Raw genomic sequence first — 16,366 nt, 5'->3', positions numbered from 1 at the left:
CCTAACACCACTTCCCTACTAACATGTATTTCGCTCAGTTCCTCCATCTCACTGGACCCTCTGTCCCCTACTATTTCTGGAAGATTATTTATGTCCTCCTTCGTGAAGACAGAACCAAAGTAATTATTCAATTGGTCTGCCATGTCCTTGCTCCCCATACTTGTTTATTAATTATTATTTTTATTTTATTTCTTATGTTTTTCTCTTCTATACTATATATTGCATTGAACTGCTGCTGCTAAGTTAACAAATTTCACGTCATGTGCCGGTGATAATAAACCTGATTCTGATTCTTTACACTGGAAATGATGTGAAGCAATGTTGGATAAGGAAGCTATGTGCAGGATAGGGACAGTGTGACAGTGGGCTGCAGCTCACTGGGTCAACACATAGAGGCCTTTAGTCCAGGCCTGCGTTCACTAGAGTTATCTGGGCTCAGCTCACCAACAGACAATGAAACATAGAAAACCTACAGCACAATATCGGCCCTTCAGCCCACAATGCTGTGCCGAACATGTACTTACTTTAGAAATTACTTAGGGTTACCCATAGCCCTCTTTTTCTATCCAGGAGTCTCTTAAAAGACCCTATTATATCTGCCTCCATCACTGTCGCGGGCAACCCATTCCACGCACTCACCACTTTCTGCGTAAAAAAAAAACTTACCCCAACATCTCCTCTGTACCTACTTCCAAGCACCTTAAAACTGTGCCCTCTCGTGTTTTTTTCAGCCTGGGTAAAAGCCTCTGACTATCCACATGATCAATGTGTCTCATCATCTTATACACCTCTGTCAGGTCACCTCTCATCCTCCGTCGCTCCAAGGGGAAAAGGCCGAGTTCACTCAACCTACTCTCATAAGGCATGCTTCCCCAATCCAGGCAACATCCTTGTAAACACGAGGAATTCTGCAGATGCTGGAAATTCAAAGAACACACATCAAAGTTGCTGGTGAATGCAGCAGGCCAGGCAGCTTCTCTAGGAAGAGGTATAGTCCTGACGAAGGGTCTCGGCCTGAAACGTTGACTGTACCTCTTCCTAGAGATGCTGCTTGACCTGCTGCGTTCACCAGCAACTTTGATGTGTGTTGCTTGAACATCCTTGAACTCCTCTGCACCCTTTCTGTAGTTTCCACATCCTTCCTGTAATGAGGTGACCATGTGGGGCCTGACCAGGGTCCTATCCCACCCCAGAAGCCTTGAAAAATCAAAGTTCAAAGTGCATAAATGTCACCATGTACAATGTACACCCTTCCTGCCCTTGGAACTACATTGCTTAAAGAAAGATGATGTGATCTGGACCATGTGGGATCCTGCTGTGTATTTGCTGCTTGCTTTGAGGATCGGTTGAGTGAGCTAGAGTGAAGAGGTGATTTGATAGAGGTGTACAAGATGTGAAGAGGCATAGATCAAGTGGATAGCCAGAGGCTTTTTCCCAGGGTGGAAATAGCAAATATGAGGGGCATAGTTTTAAGGTGGTTGAAGGAATGTGTAGGGGGGATGTCAGAGGTAGGTTTTTGTAAAGGGCGGTGTGAGTGTGGAACACGCTGTCTGGGGTGGGGTTGAGGCAGATACGTTAGGAACATTTGAGAGACTCAGGCACCGATATGATAGAAAAAATGGAGGCCAGCAGGAAGGAAGGGTTAGATTGATCTTACAGTAGGTTAGAGGTTTGGCCTGTACTGGACTGTGCTCTATATCTGCCATTGCAGCCATGACAATATTTCAATTATGATGAGTTTTGGATGAATAACTTTGAGATTTCTTGAGGAGGTGACAAGTGCTTCAGCAGGACAGGTTCTGTGATTTTTGGCTCAACGCTGTTGGGTTGGAATGGCAATGAGAGGTGGGAAATCCATGATTCACCTGAGGAGACTTGTAGTTGCTAACTGTGGACGACGTTGAGCTTGGCTGTGTTGGTTACTGTGGTCAATTAGCCCCCCTGATGCCCTGCACAATAACCTCTGGGTCAGGGCCAGAGGAAAACACCAATGCCCAGGAACTGAAAAGGCTATAGGTAATGGCAGGTAGAGCCTCATCCATCACAGGCAACGCCCTCCCCACCATTGAGTACTTTCACAGGGAGCACTGCCACATAAAGCAGCATCCATTATCAAGGGCCCCACCATCCAGGCCGTGCCTTCACTGCTGCCAGTACAGGAGGGACAGCCTCGGGTCCCTCGGCAGAGCAGTTATTACCCTACAACCATCAGGGTCCTGAACTGATGCGGATAACTTCACTCACCAGAACTCTGAACCGATTCTACGACCTACAAACTAACTTTCCAGGACTGTTTATAACTCTTGTTCTCAGTATTATTTTTTATATGCACAGTTTGTCTTTTGCACATTGACTGTCAGTCAGTCTTTGTTTACAACATGGAACAGTACAGGCCCTTTAGCCCACAGTGTTGTGCTGACCCTTTAGCCTATTCCGACGTCAATCTACCCCTTTCCTCCCACATAACCCTCCACTTTTCTTTCATCCATGTGCCTATCTAAGTTTCGTAAATGCCGCTAATAAATCTTAAAATACATTTTTTCTAAATTGTATTTCTTTATTTTTCCTATTAATGCTTGCAAGAAAACGAATCTCAGGTTAGTGTACGTTACCTTGAGATGAATTTAATTGACACTAATTTTTGATTGGTGCTCTGATCATGTAGTTTGTCGTCTGAGGGACAGGGAGAGCGCTGGGCTTGGTACAGATGAGGTTAAGAGCATGCTGTGCCGAGTTTTGCTGGAGAAGGAATGCTGTGCTGTTTGTTCAGGGCAGCCTGAAAGGCAACACTGTCTGAGTCTGGAATCCGGGTAAAGGTCCAACCTGCCCTGTGGCTGGGGGAGGAATGGTAAGTAAGCTGTGGGAGTGCTTGCAGCACCAGTGTAAGGGTGGGAACTTGCTGTGCAGGAATTGCTGCCGTTTTCCCTGTGTTACTGCGGTGACTGCGCTGTTGTGGGGGGTGGGCCGGCGGGGTTTGGTTTGCTCCATCCAGTAGCTGCCAGCTCCGTGCCAGAGACGGGCTCTGTGTCTCGGACAAGGTGCTTGGCTCCTGTTCACCCTGCCTGTTTGCACAGTGACTGGGCCTGATCGGATGTGTGCCGAGGTTCACAGTGGATGGTGCACTGCTGACGTGTGAGCACGGCTGGATGCAGCGGTCATGGAGGTCCAGGTGAGAACGTGGAGTGCGACGCTGCCTGTGAGTGTGTGGGACAAAACTTCCATTACACCGAGCGATCCTGTCCAACGAAATGAGCTGTTGTCTGAAACTGCAGCTAACTACAAGGGTGCGACTGACAGAAGCTGCAAACAATTCAGTTATTGTCTCAAATGCTGCCCGAGTACAGCAGAGGGCGCTGACCTTCATTGTAGAGGAGAGTACAGGGAGTTGTGCTCTGTATAACCCATACCCAGCAGTGTATGGGACTGTCCATCTGACCCCTCAGTGTGTACTCTGTGTCTGACACCCAGAGTGTGTGATGGGACGGTGTGGAGGGAGATTCACTCTGTGTCTGACACCGAGAGTGTGTGATGGGACGGTGTGGAGGGAGATTCACTCTGTGTCTGACACCGAGAGTGTGTGATGGGACGGTGTGGAGGGAGATTCACTCTGTGTCTGACACCGAGAGTGTGTGATGGGACGGTGTGGAGGGAGATTCACTCTGTGTCTGACACCCAGAGTGTGTGATGGGACAGTGTGGAGGGAGATTCACTCTGTGTCTGACACCCGGAGTGTGTGATGGGACAGTGTGAAGGGAGTTTCACTCTGTGTCTGACCCCGAGAGTGTGTGATGGGACGGTGTGGAGGGAGATTCACTCTGTGTCTGACACCGAGAGTGTGTGATGGGACGGTGTGGAGGGAGATTCACTCTGTGTCTGACACCGAGAGTGTGTGATGGGACGGTGTGGAGGGAGATTCACTCTGTGTCTGACACCCAGAGTGTGTGATGGGACAGTGTGGAGGGAGATTCACTCTGTGTCTGACACCCGGAGTGTGTGATGGGACAGTGTGAAGGGAGTTTCACTCTGTGTCTGACCCCGAGAGTGTGTGATGGGACGGTGTGGAGGGAGATTCACTCTGTGTCTGACACCGAGAGTGTGTGATGGGACGGTGTGGAGGGAGATTCACTCTGTGTCTGACACCCAGAGTGTGTGATGGGACAGTGTGGAGGGAGATTCACTCTGTGTCTGACACCCGGAGTGTGTGATGGGACAGTGTGAAGGGAGTTTCACTCTGTGTCTGACCCCGGGAGTGTGTGATGGGACGGGGTAGAGGGAGCTTCACTCTGTGTCTGACCCCGGGAGTGTGTGATGGGACGGTGTGGAGGGAGTTTCACTCTGTGTATGACCCCGGGAGTGTGTGATAGGACGGAGTGGAGGGAGCTTCACTCTGTGTCTGACCCCGGGAGTGTGTGATGGGACGGTGTGGAGGGAGTTTCACTCTGTGTCTGACCCCGGGAGTGTGTGATGGGACATTGTGGAGGGGGAGCCTCACCCTGTGTCTGACTCCAGGAGGATGGGATAGGATGAGATGGTGTGGAGGGAGCATCGCCCTGTGACTGACCCCGGGTGTGTGTGATGGGTCAGTATAGGAGGAGCCTCACCCTGCGTCTGACCCCGGGATGATGGGATAGGATGGGTTGGTGTGGAGGGTGCATCACCCTGTGACTGACCCCGGGAGTGTGTGATGGGTCAGTATAGGAGGAGCCTCACCCTGTGTCTGACCCTGGGAGGATGGGATAGGATGAGATGGTGTGGAGGGAGCATCACCCTGTGACTGACCCCGGGAATGTGTGATGGGATAGGATGGGATGGTGTAGCTCCGTCACTTCGTTGATGGTGTGCAATGATTGGGATGCAAGGGCAATGCTTAAATCTTGGACAGGGGCCTTTATGTTTGTCAGGAAATGAATGTAGTAATGGCACTGTTTTGGCATGTTTCTCCCTGACATTCGGAAACAAGTGCAGCTTCCTGTTGTAAAGTCACTGAAGGAGTCAATTTCCCTCAGCAGTGAGGGGAGGTGAGCTGACATTTGGGCCTACAATGGGATGCCCAGATTGGCCGAGACAGATCTGTTGTCTCACAGAGACGGGTCACAGTCGCTGCTGTTGGTAGCTGCAAGCTCTGGGCACATTGTTTGCCGTGTTTCACACACGGTTAAATCACTGAGACCAGGGCAATGTGCTGTTGACAACAAGTTTCACCAGCAACTTTGATGTGTGTTGCAAGTTTTTTCATGTATTCTGTTGTTACGGTGTTACAGTCACAGTGAGGTTAATTGTTTGACTCTCTATTGAATCCTTCTCCAGAGAGCATTGCCTCCTGGGTTTTGTCCCTGGGTCACACTCGAGGGCATGCTAGCATAACGCTTGCAGCAGCAGCGATCAGAGTTCAATTCTGCCGCAGTCTGGAAGGAGATTTTATGTTGTCCCTGCAACCATGCATTCGGGTTATGGTGCTCTGCTTTCATCCCACATTCCAAATTCGTACGGGTTAGGGTTAGTGAACTGTGTGCATATAATGTTTGTGCTGGAAATGTGGTGACCTGTGAGCTGCCCCAGCACATCCTCGGACTGTGTTGGTCGTTGATGCAAACAACATATTTCACTCAAACAACAGGAATTCTGCAGATGCTGGAAATTCAAGCAACACACATCAAAGTTGCTGGTGAACGCAGCAGGCCAAGCAGCATCTATAGGAAGAGGCGCAGTCGATGTTTCAGGCCGAGACCCTTCGTCAGGACTAACTGAAGGAAGAGTGAGTAAGGGATTTGAAAGCTGGAGGGGGAGGGGGAGATGCAAAATGATAGGAGAAGACAGGAGGGGGAGGGATAGAGCCGAGAGCTGGACAGGTGATAGGCAAAAGGGGATACGAGAGGATCATGGGACAGGAGGTCCGGGAAGAAAGACAAGGAGCGGGGGGGGACCCAGAGGATGGGCAAGAGGTATATTCAGAGGGACAGAGGGAGAAAAAGGAGAGTGAGAGAAAGAATGTGTGCATAAAAATGAGTAACAGATGGGGTACAAGGGGGAGGTGGGGCCCTAGCGGAAGTTAGAGAAGTCGATGTTCATGCCATCAGGTTGGAGGCTACCCAGACGGAATATAAGGTGTTGTTCCTCCAACCTGAGTGTGGCTTCATCTTTACAGTAGAGGAGGCCGTGGATAGACATGTCAGAATGGGAATGGGAAGTGGAATTAAAATGTGTGGCCACTGGGAGACCCTGCTTTCTCTGGCGGACAGAGCGTAGGTGTTCAGCAAAGCGGTCTCCCAGTCTGCGTCGGGTCTCACCAATATATAAAAGGCCACATCGGGAGCACCGGACGCAGTATATCACCCCAGTCGACTCACAGGTGAAGTGATGCCTCACCTGGAAGGACTGTTTGGGGCCCTGAATGGTGGTAAGGGAGGAAGTGTAAGGGCATGTGTAGCACTAAGTGGAACGAGTGCTACACATGCCCTTACACTTCCTCCCGTACCACCATTCAGGGCCCCAAACAGTCCTTCCAGGTGAGGCATCACTTCACCTGTGAGTCGACTGGGGTGATATACTGCGTCCGGTGCTCCCGATGTGGCCTTTTATATATTGGTGAGACCCGACGCAGACTGGGAGACCGCTTTGCTGAACACCTACGCTCTGTCCGCCAGAGAAAGCAGGGTCTCCCAGTGGCCACACATTTTAATTCCACTTCCCATTCCCATTCTGACATGTCTATCCACGGCCTCCTCTACTGTAAAGATGAAGCCACACTCAGGTTGGAGGAACAACACCTTATATTCCGTCTGGGTAGCCTCCAACCTGATGGCATGAACATCGACTTCTCTAACTTCCGCTAGGGCCCCACCTCCCCCTTGTACCCCATCTGTTACTCATTTTTATGCACACATTCTTTCTCTCACTCTCCTTTTTCTCCCTCTGTCCCTCTGAATATACCTCTTGCCCATCCTCTGGGTCCCCCCCCGCTCCTTGTCTTTCTTCCCGGACCTCCTGTCCCATGATCCTCTCGTATCCCCTTTTGCCTATCACCTGTCCAGCTCTCGGCTCTATCCCTCCCCCTCCTGTCTTCTCCTATCATTTTGCATCTCCCCCTCCCCCTCCAGCTTTCAAATCCCTTACTCACTCTTCCTTCAGTTAGTCCTGACGAAGGGTCTCGGCCTGAAACGTCGACTGCGCCTCTTCCTAAACATATTTCACTGTGTGTTTGAAAGTGCAGATGCACATGTGACATACAGCAAATCTGTATTAATTCTAATCTAGAAGTCGGTCGGGGTTCCTAGTTCCTAAAGGAGGTGTTGGAGGGTGGGGGTGTGTGCGGGGAGAGAGGAGGTGCTGGTGGGTGGCAGTGCACGGGGAGAGAGGGGGTGTTGGAGGATGGGGTGTGCGTGGGGAGAGGGGGTGGCGGTGTGCGCGGGGAGAGGGGGTGTGTCGGAGGGCAGGGGTGTGTGTGGGGAGAGGGTGCTGGAGGGTAGGGGTGTGTACGAAGGGAGAGGGGGTGACGGAGGGTGGGGGTGTGTGCGCGGGGAGAGGAGGTGCTGGGGGGTGGGGGTGTGTGTGGGGAGAGGGGGTGCTGGAGGGTGGGGGGTGTGTGCGGGGAGAGGGGGTGTTGGGTGGGGGTGTGTGTGCGGGGAGAGGGGGTGTCGGAGGGTGGAGGTGTGTGCGTGGGGAGAGGGGGTGCTGGAGGGTGGGGGGTGTGTGCGGGGAGAGGGGGTGCTGGAGGGTGGGGGTGTGCGTGGGGAGAGGGTGCTGGAGGGTGGGGGTGTGTTCGGGGAGAGGGGGTGTCGGAGGGTGAGGGTGTGTGCGCGGGGAGAGGGGGTGCTGGAGGGTGGGGGGTGTGCGGGGAGAGAGGGTGCTGGAGGGTGGGGGGTGTGTGCAGTGAGAGGGGGTGTTGGAGGGTGTGGGGAGAGGGGGTGTCGGAGGGTGGGTGTGTGTGCGCGGGAAGAGGGGGTGTCGGAGGGTGGGGGGTGTGTGTGGGGAGAGGGGGTGTCAGAGGGTTGGTGTTGGAGGGTGTGGGGAGAGGGGGTGTCGGAGGGTGGGGGTGTGTGCGTGGGGAGAGGGGGTGCTGGAGGGTGGGGAGGTGTGTGCGGTGAGAAGGGGTGTTGGAGGGTGTGGGGAGAGGGGGTGTTGGAGGGTGGGTGTGTGTGCGCGGGAAGAGGGGGTGTCGGAGGGTGGGGGTGTGCGCGGGGAGGGGGGTGTTGGAGGGTGGTGGTGTGTGTGGGGAAAGGGGAGGGCACAGCACGCGGGGAAGAGAGAGCGGAGGGTGATTGGAGGGCGGATCGTGTGCGTGGGGAGAGAGGTGCTGGGGGTGAGGGGGCAGTGTGCTGGAAGAGGCGACAGGGCGAGTGGCATTGCACGGGGTTAGGGGGTCATGGGTTTGCTCTGCAGTCTGTCTCAGTTGCAGGTTTTAACCAAGATCAGCTGCTTCTTCAGAGGTTGGTAGATTCACTACAAATTATAAATTAATGCAACACGAGGCATGCATTTAAGGATAGAGATGAACATGTGCAGGGAAATGTGTCGTTTGCTTCAGTAATTAACTCAGTCTGAGGGTGTCACCATGGTTCCACATCAGCACAGCATGTCCACAACTTATTAACCCTAAAGCCTGTGTGACTTTGGATATTTGGCCCATCAGCCTTGGATTAGCTCATCGGAGGAGCTCTCCTGTAGATTTTCCCATCCAGTTCTCTCTGAAAGTTTATGCCAAGCCTCTCCCACTACTCTTCCAGGCATTACATCTCTGATCACATCCTCCTCTCCCCTGGATGTTCAGCCGAACCCCTCCACTCCCTGTCTCCTGTTTGCTCACCCCCCCCCCCCAGTCCCAGAGATGGTCCCTCCTCATTACTCTGCATCCGCTCGGTGTGCTGGTTGGTAGCAGGGAGGATGGGCTTTGTTTTGTTGCTGTTGTGTTCTGTGTTGTTCTGCTAAACATTGAGGCCATGTGATGCCAGTACCGGAATTTTGCTGCTGTCTCCCGTCTGAGCACCATGTAAACTGGCTGGATGCAGCTTAACGATTGACCAGTGTCTGCTCACTCGACTGCATGAGGACCTGACCTCAAACGGCAGCAGGTATGCAGTTCTCATGAATAATTCAGGAGCCAATCTTTGCAAAACTCAATCTCTCTTCGCTGCCTGAGCCGTACACAAAAGCTGCCAAGTTTGAAAGTGACAGTACTTGTTTAGCAGCAGGGCCTGTGATTCTCAGATGTCACAGTGCTCCTCACTCTCACCCCTGCTCGCCAACACCACTCTGCATGGTAGCTCAGGATGGTGAGGCTCAAGTGTTAGTCCCTGAGCCCCCTGGGCCCTGGTGTCTGGGTGTCAGGTTAGTGTGTCCCCTGGGCCCTGGTGTCTGGGTGTCAGGTTAGTGTGTCCCCTGGGCCCTGGTGTCTGGGTGTCAGGTTAGTGTGTCCCCTGGGCCCTGGTGTCTGGGTGTCAGGTTAGTGTGTCCCCTGGGCCCTGGTGTCTGGGTGTCAGGTTAGTGTGTCCCCTGGGCCCTGGTGTCTGGGTGTCAGGTTAGTGTGTCCCCTGGGCCCTGGTGTCTGGGTGTCTGGTTAGTGAGCCCCCTGGGCCCTGGTGTCTGGGTGTCAGGTTAGTGAGCCCCCTGGGCCCTGGTGTCTGGGTGTCAGGTTAGTGTGTCCCCTGGGCTCTGGTGTCTGGGTGTCAGGTTAGTGTGTCCCCTGGGCCCTGGTGTCTGGGTGTCAGGTTAGTGTGTCCCCTGGGCCCTGGTGTCTGGGTGTCAGGTTAGTGTGTCCCCTGGGCCCTGGTGTCTGGGTGTCAGGTTAGTGAGCCCCTGGGCCCTGGTGTCTGGGTGTCAGGTTAGTGAGCCCCCTGGGCCCTGGTGTCTGGGTGTCAGGTTAGTGTGTCCCCTGGGCTCTGGTGTCTGGGTGTCAGGTTAGTGTGTCCCCTGGGCCCTGGTGTCTGGGTGTTAGGTTAGTGTGCCCCCTGGGCCCTGGTGTCTGGGTGTCAGGTTAGTGTGTCCCCTGGGCCCTGGTGTCTGGGTGTCAGGTTAGTGAGCCCCCTGGGCCCTGGTGTCTGGGTGTCAGGTTAGTGAGCCCCTTGGGCCCTGGTGTCTGGGTGTTAGGTTAGTGAGCCCCCTGGGCCCTGGTGTCTGGGTGTCAGGTTAGTGTGTCCCCTGGGCCCTGGTGTCTGGGTGTCAAGTTAGTGTGTCCCCTGGGCCCTGGTGTCTGGGTGTCAGGTTAGTGTGTCCCCTGGGCCCTGGTGTCTGGGTGTCAGGTTAGTGTGTCCCCTGGGCCCTGGTGTCTGGGTGTAAGGTTAGTGTGTCCCCCTGGGCCCTGGTGTCTGGGTGTCAGGTTAGTGTGTCCCCTGGGCCCTGGTGTCTGGGTGTCAGGTTAGTGTGTCCCCTGGGCCCTGGTGTCTGGGTGTTAGGTTAGTGTGTCCCCCTGGGCCCTGGTGTCTGGGTGTCAGGTTAGTGTGTCCCCTGGGCCCTGGTGTCTGGGTGTCAGGTTAGTGTGTCCCCTGGGCCCTGGTGTCTGGGTGTCAGGTTAGTGAGCCCCCTGGGCCCTGGTGTCTGGGTGTCAGGTTAGTGTGTCCCCTGGGCCCTGGTGTCTGGGTGTCAGGTTAGTGTGTCCCCTGGGCCCTGGTGTCTGGGTGTCAGGTTAGTGTGTCCCCTGGGCCCTGGTGTCTGGGTGTTAGGTTAGTGTGTCCCCCTGGGCCCTGGTGTCTGGGTGTCAGGTTAGTGTGTCCCCTGGGCCCTGGTGTCTGGGTGTCAGGTTAGTGAGCCCCCTGGGCCCTGGTGTCTGGGTGTCAGGTTAGTGAGCCCCTTGGGCCCTGGTGTCTGGGTGTCAGGTTAGTGAGCCCCCTGGGCCCTGGTGTCTGGGTGTCAGGTTAGTGTGTCCCCTGGGCCCTGGTGTCTGGGTGTCAAGTTAGTGTGTCCCCTGGGCCCTGGTGTCTGGGTGTCAGGTTAGTGTGTCCCCTGGGCCCTGGTGTCTGGGTGTCAGGTTAGTGTGTCCCCTGGGCCCTGGTGTCTGGGTGTTAGGTTAGTGTGTCCCCCTGGGCCCTGGTACCTTGGTTCTGGGTTAGTGGGTGGCATGTGCTCTGGGTAAGGTTGGGTTCAACAGTTCCCCTTGAGCTGTGTGAAGGTTACGATTGACGCCAACTCCACTGGTATCCACTTTCCCTCAGCCTCCCCCACAATGTGCCATCTGGCAGCTCCCCCCCACTCTCAGTAACTTGTTCCTTCCACCTCCCCCTGCTCCTTTCGACAACTCCTCACTCCCCTGTCCACCTTAGTCACGCGGTAAGTGCATTTCCTTTGATTGTTTATAAATAACATTCAGTTTCCTTTTTTAAAAATCTGAATGTTACTGAAGGTTAGTGAGTTGTTGAAGAGGCTGGAATGCTTGCTACAGGAGACGGATCTGCAGGCAGGTCAGGGGTGAAACTCCTCTGGAGGGAGAGACTGAGGTCCTGCTGCTTCTCCCCTGACAGAGAAAGGGAAAGGACGGCACGGCTGGTCTGTCACTGAGTGACATTAACTCAAGTCCTCACCAAATCGGTGTTTGCTGGCAACCGTGTGATCAACAGTGACTGCACCGGTTTCCACACCTCGAAGTGTGTAGAACGGTTTGCAAGTCTAGCTCCATGGAGATCCAAACTGTGCCTATCAGTGACTGAGCCTCTTGTGTGATTTTTGGCACTAAAACTGGCTGTGGTCACTGAGAACAAATCTGCCCCATTGGCATCAGGTAGAAGATACAAAACCCTCAGGTCTCGCACAACAGATTCAAAAAAAGTTACTACCCCTCAACCACCAGGCTCTTGAACGAAAGGGGAGGTTGACTACACTCATCTTCACTTGCCCCATCATTGAAATGTACCCACAATCAACAATCTCACTTTCAACGACTCTATCTCATTATCTCATGTTCTCATTGTTTATAGCAACACACACAGAATGCTGGAGGAACTCAACAGGCGAGGTAGCATCTATAGAAAAGAGTGAACAATCAACGTTTCAGTCTTAAACACAAAATAATCTGCAGATGCTGTGATCAAAGCAACACTTTCAGTACGCTGGATGAACTCAGCAGGTCGGGCAGCATCAGTTAGAAACGATGAGTCAATGAGTCAACGTTTCAGTCTGATGAGGGTCTTGGCCCGAAACGGCAACTGTTTACTGTTTTTTGTAAATGTTCCTTGGCCTGCTGAGTCCCTCCAGCATTTTGTGTGTGTGGCTTTGGATTTCTAGCATCTGCAAATGTCCTTGTGTTTGTGTTTCGTTATTTTTTGCCATTTATTTATATTTGCACTTGCGTAATTTGTTGTCTTCTGCACTCTGGTTGATCTTTCATTGATCCAGTTACGGCTACTATTTGATAGATTTGCAGAGTTTGCCCACAGGAAAATGAATGTCAGGGTCGTATATAGTGACATTTACAGAGCCTATAAAAAATATTCACCTCCTTGGAAGTTTTCATGTTTTATTGTTTTACAACATTGAATCACACTGGATTTAATTTGGCAACACACATCAAAGTTGCTGGTGAACGCAGCAGGCCAGGCAGCATCTCTAGGAAGAGGTACAGTCGACGTTTCAGGCCGAGACCCTTCGTCAGGACTAACTGAAGGAAGAGCTAGTAAGAGATTTGAAAGTGGGAGGGGGAGAGGGAGATCCAAAATGATAGGAGAAGACAGGAGGGGGAGGGATGGAGCCAAGAGCTGGACAGGTGATAGGCAAAGGGGAGACGAGAGGATCATGGGACAGGAGGTCCGGGAAGAAAGACGGGAGGGGGACCCAGAGGATGGGCAAGGGGTATAGTCAGAGGGACAGAGGGAGAAAAAGGAGAGTGAGAGAAAGAATGTGTGTATAAAAATAAATAACGGATGGGGTACGAGGGGGAGGTGGGGCATTAGCGGAAGTTAGAGAAGTCGATATTCATGCCATCAGGTTGGAGGCTACCCAGACGGAATATAAGGTGTTGTTTCTCCAACCTGAGTGTGGCTTCATCTTTACAGTAGAGGAGGCCATGGATAGACATGTCAGAATGGGAATGGGATCTGGAATTAAAATGTGTGGCCACTGGGAGATCCTGCTTTCTCTGGCGGACAGAGCGTAGGTGTTCAGCAAAGCGGTCTCCCAGTCTGTGTCGGGTCTCCCCAATATATAGAAGGCCACATCGGGAGCACCGGACGCAGTATATCACCCCAGTCGACTCACAGGTGAAGTGTTGCCTCACCTGGAAGGACTGTCTGGGGCCCTGAATGGTAGTGAGGGAGGAAATGTAAGGGCATGTGTAGCACTTGTTCCACTTACAAGGATAAGTGCCAGGAGGGAGATCAGTGGGGAGGGATGGGGGGGACGAATGGACAAGGGAGTCACGTAGGGAGCGATCCCTGCGGAATGCAGTGGGGGGAGGGAAAGATGGCTTAGTGGTGGGATCCCATTGGAGGTGGCGGAAGTTATGGAGAATAATATTTTGGACTCGGAGGCTGGTGGGGTGGTAGGTGAGGACCAGGGAAACCCTATTCCTAGTGGGGTGGCGGGAGGTTGGAGTGAGAGCAGATGTGCGTGAAATGGGGGAGATGCGTTTGAGAGCAGAGTTGATAGTGGAGGAAGGGAAGCCCCTTTCTTTAAAAAAGGAGGACATCTCCTTCGTCCTGGAATAAAAGCCTCATCCTGAGAGCAGATGCAGAGGAGACGGAGGAATTGCGAGAAGGGGATGGCATTTTTGCAAGAGACAGGGTGAGAAGAGGAATAGTCCAGATAGCTGTGAGATATTTTATTTTTATACACACATTCTTTCTCTCACTCTCCTTTTTCTCCCTCTGTCCCTCTGACTATACCCCTTGCCCATCCTCTGGGTTCCTCCCCCACCTTGTCTTTCTCCCCGGACCTCCTGTCCCATGATCCTCTCGTCTCCCCTTTGCCAATCACCTGTCCAGCTCTTGGCTCCATCCCTCCCCCTCCAGTCTTCTCCTATCATTTCGGATCTCCCCCTCCCACTTTCAAATCTCTGACTAACTCTTCCTTCAGTTAGTCCTGATGAAAGGTCTCGGCCTGAAACATCGACTGTACCTCTTCCTAGAGATGCTGCCTGGCCTGCTGCATTCACCAGCAATTTTGATGTGTGTTGCTTGAATTTCCAGCAGCTGCAGAATTCCTGTTGTTTGCGGATTTAATTTGGCTTTTTTGACACTGATCAACAGAAAAACACTCTTTTGTGTCAAAGTGAAAACAGATCTCTACAAAGTGATCTAAATTAATTACAAATATAAAACACAAAATTAATTGCATAAGTATTCACGCCCTTCAAGTCAGTATTTAGTAGTTGCGCTTTTGGCAGTAATTCCATCCTTGATAGATAAGTTTTTATCAGCTTTGCACATCTGGACCCTGCAATTTTTCTCCATTCTTCTTTTCAAAACTGCTCAAGCTGTGTAAGATTGCGAGGGCATAGTGAGTGAACAGCCCTTTTCAAGTCCAGCCACAAATTCTGCATTGAATTGAGGTCCGGACTCTGTCTTGGCCACTCCAGCACATTAACTTTGTTGTAGCTTTGGCTTTATGCTTGGGGTCACTGTCTTGCTGGAAAACAAATCATTTCCCACGTCGCTGTTCTTTTGCAGACAGCATCAGGTTTTCCTCGAGGATTTCCCTGTATTTTGCTGTGTTCATTTTACCCTCTACCTTCCCAAGCCTTCCAGGACCTGCTGCAGTGAAGCATCCCCACAGCAAGATGCAGCCACCACCGTGTTACACCCAACGAGACCAGTCTGCCCAGTTACACCCAACGAGACCAGTCTGCCCAGTTACACCCAACGAGACAAGTCCGCCCAGTTACACCCAACGAGACCAGTCTGCCCAGTTACACCCAACGAGACCGCACCGCCCGGTTACACCCAACGAGACCGCACCGCCCAGTTACACCCAACGAGACCGCACCGCCCAGTTACACCCGAGACCACACCGCCCAGTTACACCCAATGAGACCACACCGCCCGGTTACACCCAACGAGACCGGTCTGCCCAGTTACACCCAACGAGACCGCACCACCCAGTTACACCCAACGAGATCGTTACACCCAACGAGACCGCACCGCCCAGTTACACCCAACGAGACCACACCGCCCAGTTACACCCAACGAGACCGCACCGCCCAGTTACACCCAACGAGACCGCACCGCCCAGTTACACCCAACGAGACCACACCACCCAGTTACACCCAACGAGATCGTTACACCCAGTTACACCCGAGACCGCTCCGCCCAGTTACACCCAACGAGATCAGTCCGCCCAGTTACACCCAACGAGATCAGTCCGCCCAGTTACACCCAACGGGACCACGCCGCCCAGTTACACCCAACGGGACCACGCCGCCCAGTTACACCCAACGAGACCACACCGCCCAGTTACACCCAACGAGACCACACCGCCCAGTTACACCCATCGAGACCAGTCCGCCCAGTTACACCCAACGAGACCACACCGCCCAGTTACACCCAACGAGACCAGTCCGCCCAGTTACACCCAACGAGACCAGTCCGCCCAGTTACACCAGAGACCACACCGCCCAGTTACACCCAACGAGAACAGTCCACCCTGTTACGCCCAACGAGACCACACCGCCCAGTTACGCCCAACGAGACCACACCGCCCAGTTACGCCCAACGAGACCACACCGCCCAGTTACACCCAACGAGACCAGTCTGCCAGTTACACCCAACGAGACCAGTCCGCCCAGTTACACCCAACGAGACCACACCGCCCAGTTACACCCAACGAGACCAGTCCGCCCAGTTACACCCAAGGAGACCACACCGCCCAGTTACACCCACCGAAACCACACCGCCCGGTTACACCCAACGAGACCACACCGCCCAGTTACACCCAACGAGACCAGTCTGCCCAGTTACACCCAACGAGGCCTATTAATCTGCTAACCCATATGCCTTTGGAATGTGGGAGGAGTCTCAAGTACCAGGAGAAAGCCCTCGGGGTCATGGGGGGTGTTAATTTGCAATCTCCTTACAGACAGTGGAGGAATTCACCCGGGGTTGCTGGTGACGTAATAGTGTTGTACTGACCTCTACATGACTGAAGCCCTGGGGGCCAGTGGACTCAGCATGCTCTTTCTGTGGGGATTCCCAGCACAGACATAACCTCTGGAGGGACAAGCAGAAATTTCCAACAGAACTCGGGATGGCTCCCTGCCCGGACCGGTGAGGGTCTGCTCAGGAGCAGACCAACGAGGCCCCCAACCCACCACTCGCCTCACTGGGTGCCCAAGATTCAGGAGAGCAGGACTAAAGTGTGACCACAACTTAGGGGTCTGCAGCCTTTCACAACTGATGTACAATATATGTGAATCACAGAGTCCTTCAGGGTCAGAAATGACAGATGGCTG

At 53.1% G+C, this 16,366-nt stretch overlaps 1 protein-coding gene across 2 annotated transcripts in view; it reads left to right on the top strand.

Annotated features, from left to right (window-relative positions):
- The window catches only part of LOC134336876 (unconventional myosin-Ic-like), a 132,829-nt gene that overhangs the window by 15,639 nt on the left and 100,824 nt on the right, over positions 1-16,366 (top strand). Inside the window, exon 1 of one of the 2 annotated variants that reach the window (XM_063031476.1) lies at positions 2,988-3,169. The exons of the other annotated variant lie outside the window; for it this stretch is intronic. Coding sequence (XP_062887546.1) covers positions 3,158-3,169 — 12 coding nt within the window. The 5' untranslated portion in view covers positions 2,988-3,157. Of the gene's footprint in view, positions 1-2,987; positions 3,170-16,366 lie in introns of those variants that run through there. 2 annotated transcript variants of the gene reach the window in all.

Source organism: Mobula hypostoma, chromosome 23 (assembly GCF_963921235.1).
Source record: "Mobula hypostoma chromosome 23, sMobHyp1.1, whole genome shotgun sequence".
Classification (NCBI taxonomy): domain Eukaryota; kingdom Metazoa; phylum Chordata; class Chondrichthyes; order Myliobatiformes; family Myliobatidae; genus Mobula; species Mobula hypostoma.
This window is presented reverse-complemented; position numbering and strand designations above follow the sequence as displayed.